Raw genomic sequence first — 14,351 nt, forward strand, 5'->3', positions numbered from 1 at the left:
GTCAGGGAGTTCTTTTAAGAGGCAGTGAACATAATCTTAAATCAGATGTAACTGACTTCATTTAGAATGTAATGTGTCGTGAGTATGATTTTGCATCTCAAGATTTTCTGAGACACATAAAATCAATTCAGATGGGGTCAGCGTAGAGACTTTATTTTTGTCAGACCTTATACTTCATTCACATATACTTATTTTCACAAACACAACGTATTTTGAGCCACAAAATATATAGATGTGATTGCAGTTTATGCAGTATGGCCCCAGCAGCAAAATCTTCTGTTGGGAATCAAAATTAATTTGCCCCATCACTGCTATTGGCAAAGAGTTACAGCAAAGGCTTATAAAGCTTGGGGTTTATATACACACTAATATTTAAGCAGAGCAAAATCATGAGCAATTCCTACGGAGCCTATGTGGATTGATTAAATATGCTGCTTATTAAAGAAGCAATTGAATTATTTCTTATGAGACCTGTAGTGCCATTTGCTAAAGTTATGCTTTGACAAGTGCTCACTCTAATATATACAACAAGGGAAATGTTTTGAATTAAAAGAATAGAATAGAGGGAACAAAGAGGACAGAAAAAAATGAAACAGGCTTATGAGCATACCAGGAAGAATGCAGCCATCAGTAATTTAGAGATGCATGTATCTGTTTAAGCAGCTTATGAAAATATGCATATATCCCACAGTTACAGATAAGTACATGGCAAAGTAAATTGGAGTTTTAAGAGAGAAAGCTTCAGCTAATTTCTCATTTTTATGTATCTCTAAGGCTGGGGAGTCTTGCAGATAGAGGAAGATGTAGGAAAATGAAAAAAAGGACAGAAACTCATTATATTTAATAGCAATATATATAACTAATCCAGATGCCTTCTGTGCTGCACATTGGAAAAACTGCTGTTAAAAATTACATCCTTGGCTTTTTCATATGTACGTTTTTATCATAAAATATAATTCGCTTTTTTTTTTTTTTTTAATCAATTCATTAAATCAAGCAAGGAATGCCAAATATCATGAAAGCTTCTAAGAGCTTGATAAAATTTTTTAATTTGGTAACATTTCTAGTTGAGGTTACCTCAGAAGCTAACCAAGCAATAGCAAACTCAAAAAAATGTTTAGTCTTAACAGATTCAGTTCCAAAATTAAATTCCTCAGGACAAAGCTTTTCATAATAGGGGCAAAAATCAGGTTAACTTTTGAACTGCTTGGTCCTCCACACATGAATACTCAGAATATATGGAGATTACAGCCACATAAATTGAATATGTGTAAATTAAATAGGATTTAATGTGTTTAACAAGAATTTTATGTTCTTGACCAGCATAGATTTAGAAGAAGCCTGTTCCATTGCTCTGTGGTAATACAGTGCAGTATATAAGCTGCTTGTGGAGCAGAATAGGGATTGCTGCTTCCCACTTGCTTGGCAAAAAGTCCATTTGCTAAACAAGATTCAGTTGGTGACTAGATGCAAGATAAGGCATTCAAGAGCAATGAAAATGTAGAAAGCACCCTTGAATTCCATTATTCTCTCAGGCATTGTAGAATGAATCACTTAAAAATGGTTTAGGTTGGAAGGGACCCTTAAAGATCACCTAGTTCCAAGCCCTTTATCATGGTCAGAGATATTTTTCACTAGAAGGGATTGTTCAAAGCCCCAAACAACCTGACACTGAGCACCTAAAGCTCAGGAAAGGATGAGGAAGAATAGCATCTATCCAGTTGAAACTGAATTCCCAGACTGACAGAAATATAAGGAGGTGAAGCAAAATGGGAATTAGTGCACAACTGGGACACACAGTTTAAAAAAATAAATGGCAAAAACCAAATGCAGTCAGAAAAACTCTAAACATCTCTTTACATAGATGTATTCAATAGATCACATAGACTGTTTAATAAATTAACATAGGACATGATGACTTTTTCATATGTCAATGGAGAACAGATACTTTTAGTAACTCTCTGAACAATTTACTGATTTTTTGGGATTATACCTTTCTGATGTTCCAAGCAGACATCCTACCTTCAGTAAGATGCAGGTATGTCTAACTGTCTGCTCACCCATTCTTACTAACCTGAACCTATGCCAGAACAGGAGCAGTTCATGGATGATCAGCTGCACAATATAATATTTTGACCTAGATAAAGAATGTCACACTATGTCTTTCCTTAAAGCAATACAAGTGACCTAAGGTTTTGATTACAAATCTTAGGTCTCCCATATTTTGCTGAACTTAAAAGATATCTGATGGAGAACCTGACAGTTGGAGGCTTGAAATGTAGAAAGATTTGTGAACTGACATTTTGGAGCAGGACTAATTCCTTCCAGCTATTTATTTTTCACTCATCTCTGCTGTTGGGTGATTTTCACTTGCAGCCTGCTTTCAAATTTCATCCATGTTGGAGTCAAATTGTGTTTCTTGGGTTGAAATAGCATTAGAGAGTTTAATGACTGGTATATTTTTATTTTATAAGGATGTATATACTATTTTTTCTAATAAATTTTCAGTAAACAAAAAAATTTAGTAGAAGGTGAAAAATATTTCCTGTTGCTTTCTGTAATATTCAGCTATCACCTATGTGAACCAGATGGAAAAAACGACCAATCAGCTTTAGAGTCCAAACCATCATTACACTTCATGTTTATTGGTAGGCCACCTGCCAAGTGGCTTGGCTCCACAGTTTGCTTTTCACAGCTTGAACTGGGTAGATGTAAAACCTCATCAACTTGAACTCTTAATCTAGACACAGCATTCATCCAGTTGATGACTTTCAGATTTGTATGGCAGTCTTCTCTTAGAAAAACATGAGAGATCTTGTTAAGATGGAAGACATACAGTAAAGGTCCTAAAACTGAGCTGACAAAAGGTATGTGGAAATGCCCGGCAAGTACAGGACAGAAAATGGGCAAGAGTAACAGTATTTTTGGCAGGACTATGTGAAGACTAAAAACTGGAAGACATAGATAAGGTCAGTTGATAGCCACATACACTGGAAGAGTTCATTAAAGGATTTTCCTTGTCAGCAGCTTCAGTTATATACTATTCTTGTTTGGTATTACTTTCAAGGTTATATTTCAGGCAGCACTAAAGGTGGGATTCATCTCATCTGTCTTAGAATGGAAACTGCTTTCAGGAAATGTCTCTCTCTTCCCATGCAATCATGAGCTACGTCTGGATAACTAAAAGGAGAACAGACATCTAAAATTTAGACTGATAAAGTTAGGTGAGATGAATCCCAGTATCAGTGACCAAGTGAACAATTCCTCCCTGCATCAAGGAAACTTGTCTGATTCAGTAACACTCATTTTTTTCAGATTCATGGCTACCCTTGTAACTGCCATCATCCCTGCCTTAAGAAAAAAAGATTCATCGTAGAATTAACTGAAGCACAAACTGCAAAATTTTCACTAAATAAATAACAAAAAACTCTAACAACTCTGCTTGAAACCTTGTGGTAATGTACTGTACCATTCCCCAATGTGACTGAAAGTGGCAATACCACCTAGCAATCAGGAATATAAATAGTTATTATTAATTAATGTATGATCTAAACCAAGCCTGTGTGGTATTACTGACTATAGCTACCACATTTTAAAATAAAACCACCTCTTATTTTTAATTGTTTCATGCCATGCCCAGATGAAAAGCACTACTGTTAGCATCATGGCCTGTTAAAATGTGCCATGTCCTTCACAGATCTAGAGTCAGAATTACAACATTAGTTTGAGAAAATATTTTTTGATCCAGGGTGTATTTTGAAATGGAATGCATGGGCCCACAAATCCCACAAGGGGAGTTGTGTGCATACCAGCCTCACACTGATTGTAACTCATAAGCATTGCTTCTTTCTTCTGGGCTCTATCGTTTACATTCATTCAGATCCATAATTGCTCTACACAGAAAAATCCAGTAAGACACTAAAAAGAATACAAGGCAAAAGACACAGTGCACATTACATGCTACAGTATATTAAAGCTTAATTACTACAAGCATATAAAAGGTTGCTCCCAGGAGTTAAGTTCTTCACAATAGCAGCCACTAAGTCATGGTCTACAGGATGTGGATAAGGTTATTTTATTGGGGCATCGTCCAAACTAGTTCAACAGTGCTGGTGAATTCAGTACACTTTGAAACAAATAAATTGCTTCTTCTGGTTCCAGAAGTGATTGATTATCAGTACAATGAAGCAGCACCTATACTTTATTCTGGGAGCAAGCAACTTCACTTGGTACAACACTTCTTCATATTGCTCATCATGCCAGCGTTAACATGCCTTCACCACAAGATAAAATATACTTCAAAGCAAGAAGCAAAGTAGAGGTGCAACAACTGCAGATCCTTGAAGATGCTAAGTGTTGCAGTAACTTCTCTGCAGTTGGATCATATCAATAATGCCAAACTGACAGGAAGCCACCTCTCTTTTCACACATCTAACTCAGAAACCACAGGAGAATAAGACTAAAAATAATGACATAAATATAACAAGTACAAGAAGCACAACAGAACAGACACAGAAAGTAAAGCTGGGACAGTACAGATTGAAATGTGTGGACAATGAGGATGGGTCTCCAAAGAGCATCACTGACAGACAGACTCCTACAAGCATATAGAAGAACAAAGCTTGGAAGGGAAGAGAGATGAGGACAGGAAGGATATGGAAGAGCATGTCTTGTTTTTTTCCTCCAAACCAATAGAAAGATAGAATGTAGAGTAGAGAAGGGCTGACAGAATGGGATAGCAAATGAAAATACATAACATGCCATCCCAAAGGAAAACCCAAAGTAAGAAACAAATACATTCAGTAACATCTTAATAAATGAGCTTCATAAATGTCACTAAAATGAATGTGACAAATAGTACAGACTACCCATGGCACTTTCACTGAGACAGTACAACAGCTTTAATGAGGACTACATTATGAATGACTGTGTTCCAAACAGGATCAGCAATGCAAAGAATCACATATTTGACTGTTGGCAATGGAAGGTGAGACTACAAGAGAACATGAACTACTGTATTGTTAAGATGTGTTCTGAAAGAAGACTCTGGGGAAAGAAGGACATCAATGAAGGTGTGAGGATGGAGACAATATGGCAGCACAAGGGCTGGTTAAGATGAAATACACACTGTCACGATACAAATGAAAAAAGAGGAGGGGAGATGTTAACAGTAAAGTTTGCTTTTCAAATGCAACAATCTGATACACCAATGACTCAACAAGGGGGAAAAAAAAAAAAGAAAAAGAAAGCCTAAAAAACTGATACTGATTTATTTTGTAATTCCTGCAAAGAAGTTAGTGCATGTGTCACAAGAACCAATGGAGAGCCAAAATGCTATTCTCTCTCCTCTTTGGGATTGGGGGCTCATATATAAATATACACACAGATTTGTATATACACACACACATAGACAGATGAATATATATATATATATCTATATATGTGTGTGTATATACAGAGAAAGATAGACAAAGATGTTATCTTCCTGGGTTCTTGGCAAGGAATTAGTCCTGATGTTAGAAGGAGTGGAGGTAGGATTGAGGTTGGAAGGAAAGGTAACGAAGAGGGCATACCGCTTTCGGCTTCTGCAAACGACAAGAAGAAAATTGCAAATCAAACACTTGGATAAGAAATCAAGTGACACAAAAGCAAAAAAACCCTTTATTTCCAAGTCTTCAAGGCTCAAAGGTTTTTCTGCTGAGAATGAGAACAAATACATGGATAGACAAAGAGGAAATTTAACAAGAGGAGTAAACACGGGATGCAGGAGGGAAGGATCCCGGTTAGGCTTTGCCTTCTTGGTTACTCACATGGAAAAAGAAAACAAAAGGGGAAAAATTAAGGGAATATAATCTCTAAAAGAGATTAAAGATGAGGAGTTTGAATGTCTGCATTTTGAACTGATATTTTTTGCTACCTATTCAATGAGCTCAGCTGGGACATTTTCATGTTGATGTTCTCCATGTTCCTTTAGCATTTTTTCTACAGATGAAATAAATCTTCCCTAAAAATGACCTAAGAAAAAACCCTTTTTAAGCTAAGTCCTTGGCTTGCATCAGGGACACAAAAACTTATTTAACAAGTGCTTCTTGCTCTTAATAGATATGAAGGAATGGTTAACTCAGTTGTGACCTGGAACTGCTACAGTGTAGACCTTAGTAGTTGGTCTGAAACCCACTAAATTCAGCCAGATTTGGTAAACTCTAAGGTTTCCTTGGCAACTGAGCAGAAATTAAAACATTATTAAATATATAAAGGTTAATGATTCTAATTATGGCTATTTTATTAAGTCTTTTAAGACTGATGAACAGTTGCCTAAAATTATAAAAATATTACAGACATTTTACACATTATGGGAAAACAAGTTTCTATTTATAATATCTATTAGTACAGTACCTGTATTTAGGCTTGAAAATTAAATTCTGCTTTTAAGCCATCTTGTAATATCATATATTGTTAATAATTAACCATCTAACACTGTCAAATCTTGTAACCAAGCTGTGCTTACTGTTTTGTGCAGCTTTATTCTAAGTCAGGAATAAAGGAGAGAGAAGAAAAAAACCAACTGCAAGCTCAGCTACTGCTAACTTGTACATTAATATTAGCTTGAAGATACCTCAGATGATTTATAATTACTATTGATTTCAAATTCTCTGTGGTAGAGTTAACAGAATTTGGTTGTAAATCAGAAAAAGCTTTAGAAAACCAGCAGCTAGGAGACTGCCTGGGGAAAAAAGAAACTGCATAGGTAAGTGGATATTTATGCCATTCTACATGTAATGAAGACATTAACAAAGTCAATGAAAATTCTGCCATTGACTTAAAATAGAACTAAGATTTATCCTTAACACTGAGGGGGAAATTTAGAGAGGGGATTAGAACCTATAGAATGCACTCACATTACCACTTCTGAATTCACTTTGTATTGTGTTCCTTCTGAGTGCAAAGTGATGAAATGGATCTTAAAAGAACACTCTCTGTGTAAGTAAAATATTGGATATATAGTTTACTTATTCAGATGTTCTGATACAACCAGGAGTAAGATTCTCATTCCTTAAGCCAAAAGAATGCTTCAAAAGTTTCCTTTATGGCAGGAAATACTAGCTCTTAATAAAAGGTTGCCACTTAGATAATATTCTAATTTTGTAATTCTATTTATCATTTCTGCTCTAAACTGTAAGCTATGTAAAAACTCTCAACAGTTTTACAAAATATTAATCTGAACTAGGACTAAAAATTAAGGAAGCACATATCTAGTCTTAGTCCTTTCATAAAGAGTGAAAGCTAAAAAGGTACCCTAATCAGTTCCCCCTTTACTTTTATGAAGAATTTACAATGAAGAACTTAAGCAAGTCAATATGGTAAAATATTTTAAAGTCAACATCAACAAACAGAATTGGCAAATGACAAATTAATGTTACTCAGAGATCACTTGCACTTGTAAACTATGCTGTCAGAATATTTATCTTAATTCCCCCTCTTTTCATTTAATAAGATGCAAGGAAACATGAATATACCTAAAGAAGTTTTAATATTTGTTCAATGACCTTTCTGGTTAACTAAAAGGCTCCAGCTCAGATAACCACAAACATGTACTTGACACATTTTGGTTGATGAGCACAGGAACAAGTAGAACAGTGAAGATGCATCTTGGAGCTATCTCTGTGAATAATGAAACAGTGACTAGGAAATTATCACTGGCTAATAAAGTCAGCAGATACTACTGGGGATCAGGGTTGTAAGAAAATGTGAATATGTATGCACAAAATGCAGCTGTTAGCATTGTTCTCTGCAATTTTGAGGCTTTTTTTAAATTTTCCTACCAAATTGTGAACTGTTACCTGCATGGATTTAAGAAGGACTACATTATTGTATTACATTGTGTTAGATTTGGTGGGATCCTCTGCATCACCTCAGGGTTAAGAACTCAATCCAACTCCCACTGAAGTTAGTGCAAAGAATGACATGGAAGTCATGATTTATCTGCTACTACTGAAAAAGACTCTAATATTAGCAAGTAATGTTGCAGTACTTGTATTACTGATGCAAGTAAATGACAGCTGAAGTGATTGAAGTGATTACACTCTAAAGTTGGGCAATAATTCTTAGGAGACCCAACAGAAACCAAATATTCTCCAACATTGGAAACACAAAATCTGGCAAAGAGTTCCACTGCTGTTACTATCATAATTTTCTTTTTTTTTAGGAAGAGATTAAACTGTTCAGAGACAAAAGAATAATAAATCATTTGCTTTACATTAGCTAATGTGGAATGAGATCATTCAGTGGAAAAGTACTTTAAGAGCCCATGGGAGCTGGAAACTTTTTTTGTTTTTTTAAATCTGATATTTTAAAAAAAGTATTTAAAAAAGTACTTCTTAATCAATATAGTGTGGACACAAATAACATCCAAAATAACATAGCAATTACACCCCTTCGCATATCACTTTATAATATAGGAAAGAATGAAACAAACCCAACTATAAGGCAGGGAAGTACTTGTAATAAACTTTCAAACCCTCAGAAATTGTGGCATGAGTTCAAACAACAGAATTGGTTCTCCTGTGAGAAGAAACAATTGTCCTCAAAAGTTTTAGGTAATTAGTGGCCAAAAATAAGATGAACTAATAGGCATCATTCCAAATTCCCTACAGTAATACAGAATATAATTTGTGACAGAGGAAAATTAAATTCATCTTAGAGTTAGTATTGCCATATTTTTATTATATGCCCCTCTACACGTTGCAGGGCACATAACATCTTTGTTGCACAAAAATCAAATGTTGTTTCAAGCACTGAGGGACAAGCTGTCAAAAAATTGACATTAATTATTTTTAAGGAAGAACAGCTCAGAAATAAAAGCCTTTCAGTGCTATGTGAAACGGTGTAACGTGATGGCATGCTAACTGTACTTGGAAATGCTTCAAAAATGTAAGAATAGCTGCGTTCATTCTGAAAAGGAAGCAGGCAGAATGCTTGAGAGTGCATTTCAGAAGTTCAAAATCTGTAGGCTTTGGACCTACCTGCTTTCTCGTTTCTCCGACTTGTATTCTATGGCTATCATTAAGAGCTTTAGTTTCGCAAACACCAGTCTGTGGGAAGAGAAGAGGCCAAGAGTCAGTCCTTTTTCACAACCTACATCACATCTGTAGGGGTGGCTGCAGGATAATGAACACATATTTTTCCTAAAAGATAGACTGAGAAGTTGAGAGCAGTAGGATAAGCACCAACTCTATGTTACCAAGTCTGTTTAAGCAGTAGTAGCAAAAATACAACATAAAAGTCTATTTGGCTATAGTTGTGGATGTCTTTAGCAAATTTTTCAATTCTTTGCTGAAATTCAGCCAGATATAGTGTGAATTACTTAGAAAATATGTGTGTACTGAGCTAAAATGAGAGTACACTATTAATAAGTCACTATTTGTTAGCTACTGTCATGGAGAGACAACACGACTGGAAGCAATTTCTAATCAATATATGGGAAGCAAATTCTGACACAGCAATGCACACTTTTTAAGTTATAGAAGTCTGTACAAGTGGATATTTATTAAAAATTAAAGCTCTGAAATCCTGATTAGTTCATCATGTCCCACAATACAGGTTAATGAAGCCTGATTATCAGCTAAAAAAAAAACAAAACAAAAAACCAAACAAAAAACCAAAAAATATCCATTTTCAACCATATTAACACTATGGTATCCTATATGTTGTATGAATACCATTATATGTCTGTACTGAAAAAATAGGACAAAATATAAATTCATGAGCCATGAATGACAAGAGTTCTAGATCTAATTTTTTATTTTATTTTGACCAAGTGCATTCCTTTAGGAAGCACACTTCTCATTCTTGGTTTCCTAGTACTTGATAATTTGACCTTGGGCTGTACTCCCAAATGATCTAAATTCTATGCAATTGAATTGTAAACATATAACTTAAGTTAAAATAATTTAAAAAAATAAGAATCAAAGGACTCTTTAAATCTGTCTTGGGTCAGTGCAGTGTTTTAGAAGCAGGAGGGCCACAAGGGTGGCTCCTCTGAGAAGCTGCTGGGGGCTGTTTTAAAGGTCATTTAGATGTGGTGTTGGGGAGAACTTTGTAGAGTAGGAATGATGGTTGTACCCAAGGATTGATCCCCTTGGGTTGGTTGATCCCAAGGGTGTTTTCCAACCTTTATGATTCTAAACTCCACAGTTCCAATGCTGGCCCTGCCTCTGCCCCACGCCGAGCAGATCTGGGGAGCTGGCTGTGCCTCTGTGAGGAACACAGTCAAGAAAGGGGAAAGGAATCTACAAAAACCACATATTTTAAAAAGAGACCTGCAGAGCATAGGAGAGGAGGAGCTGGGAGACCAGCACCAGAGAAAAAACACTGAGCTAGGAGGGGGAAAGGTGCCTGAGCAGAGATGTCCCCACAGCCCGTGGTGAGATGGCGGCCGTGTCCCTGCAGCCCACGGAGGAGCACAGGGGAGCAGCCCCTGAAGGACCACAATGGGGTGAACGTGGATTTGTAGCCCCTGAAGTGTCATGGGTGGGCAGAGGTGAAGCTGCAGCCTGCATGGGATCACTGAGAGGGTCATGTGTGGATCTGCAGCCATGGAGGAGCCTGTGGCAGAGAAGGTGACTGTTCCCGCCATAACTCTGTGGGCAGCCTGGGCGGGAGCAGCTCCTGAGGGACTGCACCTCACAGGAGGGACTCATGTCCCAGGGGTTCCTGAAGGATTCTCTGCCATGAGAAGGAGCCTGCACTGGAGGAGGGGAAGAATTTGAGGAGTCCTTCCCTGAGGAGGAAGGAGAAGCAGAAACTCCATGTGGGGAACTGACCCTGAACCCCCCCTGCCTGTCCCCTGTTCCCTGAGGGGAGGCGGCAGGGAAGCGATCCAGGCCCGGGGTTGGGGGTTTCAGATCTGTCTCTTTTCTCTTTCCCCTTGTAGATTAAATTGATTTTTTTTCTTCTCAAGTTGAACCTGTCTGGTTTTTTGCCCATTACCTTAACCGGGGATCCAAACCTCCCTGTCCTTGTCCCAGTTCTCAGCCTTTGGGTGGAGAGAAACTCCTCCCTGTCCCTCAGCGGAGCCGAGCGAGCAGAGGTCTGAGGGGTCCTGACTGGACCTGGCCCCCAGCACTCTCATGGCAGAAAGAGCCCTCCAGGACTCAGGGCTGGAACAGCACCAGGATAATGTGGAATCCTTGGTAGCAGGAAAAGTAGACAAGCAGAGGGAGTATTGAATACTAAGTATATATTTTAACACCAGAGTAGGTGGAGTAAATGGATGAATTTTGACAAAGATCAGGCTCTTTTCTAATGGGTTCATAGGTTGTTACATAAATGTTGTAAAAGTGTAGAGTGACTTAGGTCACTCATGGTGTTATGATGTACGTCACTCATACTGACATACATTACTCTATATATACACACAGAAGCACTCCAGACAAATTAATTATTTGTACCAGTTCCAGTCAGTGGTTGCTGATAAGACCAGGAGCAGGTGAGTCAATAAATATGCTGCTCACAGAGGTGGATACCATCACCATTGGATGGTAGTGAGAACCTGAGCTGAATATTTTAACAGTTTTTAGTTGCTGACCTGCCAGTCTGTTATGAAAACATTGAACCTAAGAAGTGTCAATACAGAAACCCACATTGATTTTTCTCTGTAATTCCCACATCAAATATTATATTGGTTTACAAGATGATTCCTGATTTGTAAAGCAATGAAGTGCCGTGAAATGTGGAAAACATCTTACTCCACACTTGGAAAAGATTTTCATAAGTATTTGTCCTTCGTTACTTTTGTGTACTCTTACCCTGCCAAAAGATCCCTGTCATTCCACTGTTCTCTCTGGCACCTATTAATGCTGATCCTTTTGGGATAAAAAAAACTTGTTAAGAAGACTTTGTACTAGTATGGGAGAGTTTGATTGGTTTACTCTTCAGTCAGCATCATCCACACCAGATCCAACAATATCCAAGAGCAAAGAAGAACAGGAATACATTCATGTATCAAAAGCACATTGGTGGGAATATGTTCACACAGTAGACACACATATAATTGTTTATAAATAAAACTTGCAGACTGATACGAACTTCTCTTTTCATATAATTCTTTACCCTAGTGTTGACATCAAAAGCTTGAAATTCTGCAGTAATATTGAGTGTTCCATCCCCACTGGAAGAGAAGTTCCTGCATCCTCTTTATGTTTGTATTCCAAACTGTATAGCAGCCTGTTTAGGAAAGAATCACATCCCTAGACCTGCAAGACCAATAACCTGAGGAAGCAGCAGACCTCATTTAATTCTAGGGCTTTAAAATATCACTGACTGCATGAATTTTTAAAGCTAAATTACTAAAAGTATTCTCAAAGTACTGTATATTTTGTGGGCCATTGAGAACACTAAGCTTGCCCACTGATTTTATTTCCCCTTCACAAATCAGTGCAAAAGGCATTTTGCTGTCCTTCAGTTCCTCTGGAAATTGAACAGCCAATTCTTAAGGTAACAAAAATACCTACTCATTAATATGTAACACTGCATTTTAATTTTCAGTAATGCTTTGATTAACTTGAATTTAGCACAGTTATTAAACTGTTGGAAAGTCTGAGATAAAGGTTTAATTTAAACAAGGAAAGACAGATACCTAATCATCCAGATAACTAAATGCTTGAGGAGAGCTGCAAAGTTTAGACATGATTCTAAACTACAAGAAATGCAATTTCTTTATGAATTACTTTATCTCAGCTCTAGCAGCCCAGTCAAGTGAATGTCAGTTTTGTGCCACATACAGTCTCAGTCACATGTTTCTGAGAAATCAAGCAGAAATCCAATCATGTTTGACAATCATTTGGCATGGAGATGTAGTTTTTGTGATTATAGTTAGCTTGTAGTTAGAAAAACACATTTTTATATGGGTAAAATATGTCTAATAGTTGTTTCTCCCTCATTCTAGTGCAATAATTTATGGTATACAACCAGAAAAAAAAAGTGGGAGAAGAGAAGTTACAGAAAAATCATTCTCCTTTACAGGAGAGATGGCATCTTCTTGCTCTGTTTCCTCCTCCAGAATTGAGCCTGCAGATTTTTTTAATGTTATCTAATTAAGACATCAAACTTCAGAGTAGGGACTGTTTCTTTGTAAGCATTTGCACAGTGCCTAGCAAAAAGTTGTCCACAGTCTTTGTTGTGACCTTTTGGTACATCTGTATGAAGAATAATGCCAACAGGAGAGGAAAGATGGCTGCTAAAACTACCATGACTATGTTTGTGACCACATTATTTATCATAAAAAATTGATTTGTGCACATTCTCACTCACAGAATCATTCTAAAACAAATATAAGAACTTACAGTCTCTAGAAATAAAGTTGTAAATGGCTTATGCTACGGTTATAGGTTACATGCTTCAAATACTCCTTTCTGATTACACAATAGAGATGTTTTTTCTGACATATTTTCACTTGTTCAAAGTGGTTTGCAACCAGTTACACAGAGCTCTGGATGCCACACTACTTATATGATTACATCTGTCCCATTAATGAATAGTTTCCTTGTGGTGGGCCATAAACCAAGACACTGACACCCACTATTCAAAGAACAGAAATCATTAGAAGAAACAATAAGACAGAACTTAGGAGTAGATGGTTAAATTTAAATGGAGTGCTGATTAATTTGTTACAAGCTGAAAACATCCCTGCTTTCATTTACAATCACTTAATTCCAAATCTCTTCTGAAAACAGGAATTACAATGCTTGGAATACTTCCATGCAGTGATTGCTTTAATGTTTATTTTATTGGAACCTATCTGATGTAGCAACATCAGGACTGTAAAAAAATCTCATGCAGAAACCTTAGATTTCACTTGAGAGAAGGCAAATACCTAAGTACATTAATATGTATTTCTACTTACTCACAAACTGCAGGGAAGGACAAACCCACAAAGGCACTAGACAGATATTCTGTGTACATTTCATTTGCAACTCCTTCCAGGTAGTATTTCTGCCACGTATCCTCCTCAATCTAAATCAAAGAAACACAGATGCAGAGTTCTGAGTAAAACCAATATCTTCTGAAACATACACAATTGCTTAAACATGACCCATCTCTTGACAAATAAACCAAAAGGCTGTTATGACAATTAATATTGCTTATTTTTACAGGATTTTGTGTAAACGAAGAGCCCACGTAGTCAGTAAATCAAGCATCCTATATCAAAATAACAGACTCAATTCTTGCCAAACACATACAGTGCAGGTGTCATACCTCCTAACTCAGTGAGCAAAACTAGGATTATCTTATCCATTACTAGGAAATGAAGCAATGGCCACATTAAAAGGCTTCAAAAAAGGAATTACAGC

At 36.9% G+C, this 14,351-nt stretch overlaps 1 protein-coding gene across 4 annotated transcripts in view; it reads right to left on the reverse strand.

The window, feature by feature from the left end:
• KCNMA1 (potassium calcium-activated channel subfamily M alpha 1) overlaps positions 1-14,351 on the reverse strand; it is a 378,417-nt gene that overhangs the window by 102,468 nt on the left and 261,598 nt on the right. For all 4 annotated transcript variants that reach the window (XM_030452777.1, XM_030452778.1, XM_030452776.1 and 1 more), the window contains exons 15-16: positions 13,904-14,013; positions 9,024-9,092 (exon numbers count right to left, since the gene is read on the reverse strand). In XM_030452777.1, coding sequence (XP_030308637.1) covers positions 9,024-9,092; positions 13,904-14,013 — 179 coding nt within the window. The remainder of the gene's footprint in view (positions 1-9,023; positions 9,093-13,903; positions 14,014-14,351) is intronic.

Source organism: Calypte anna, chromosome 6, assembly GCF_003957555.1.
Source record: "Calypte anna isolate BGI_N300 chromosome 6, bCalAnn1_v1.p, whole genome shotgun sequence".
NCBI lineage: Eukaryota > Metazoa > Chordata > Aves > Apodiformes > Trochilidae > Calypte > Calypte anna.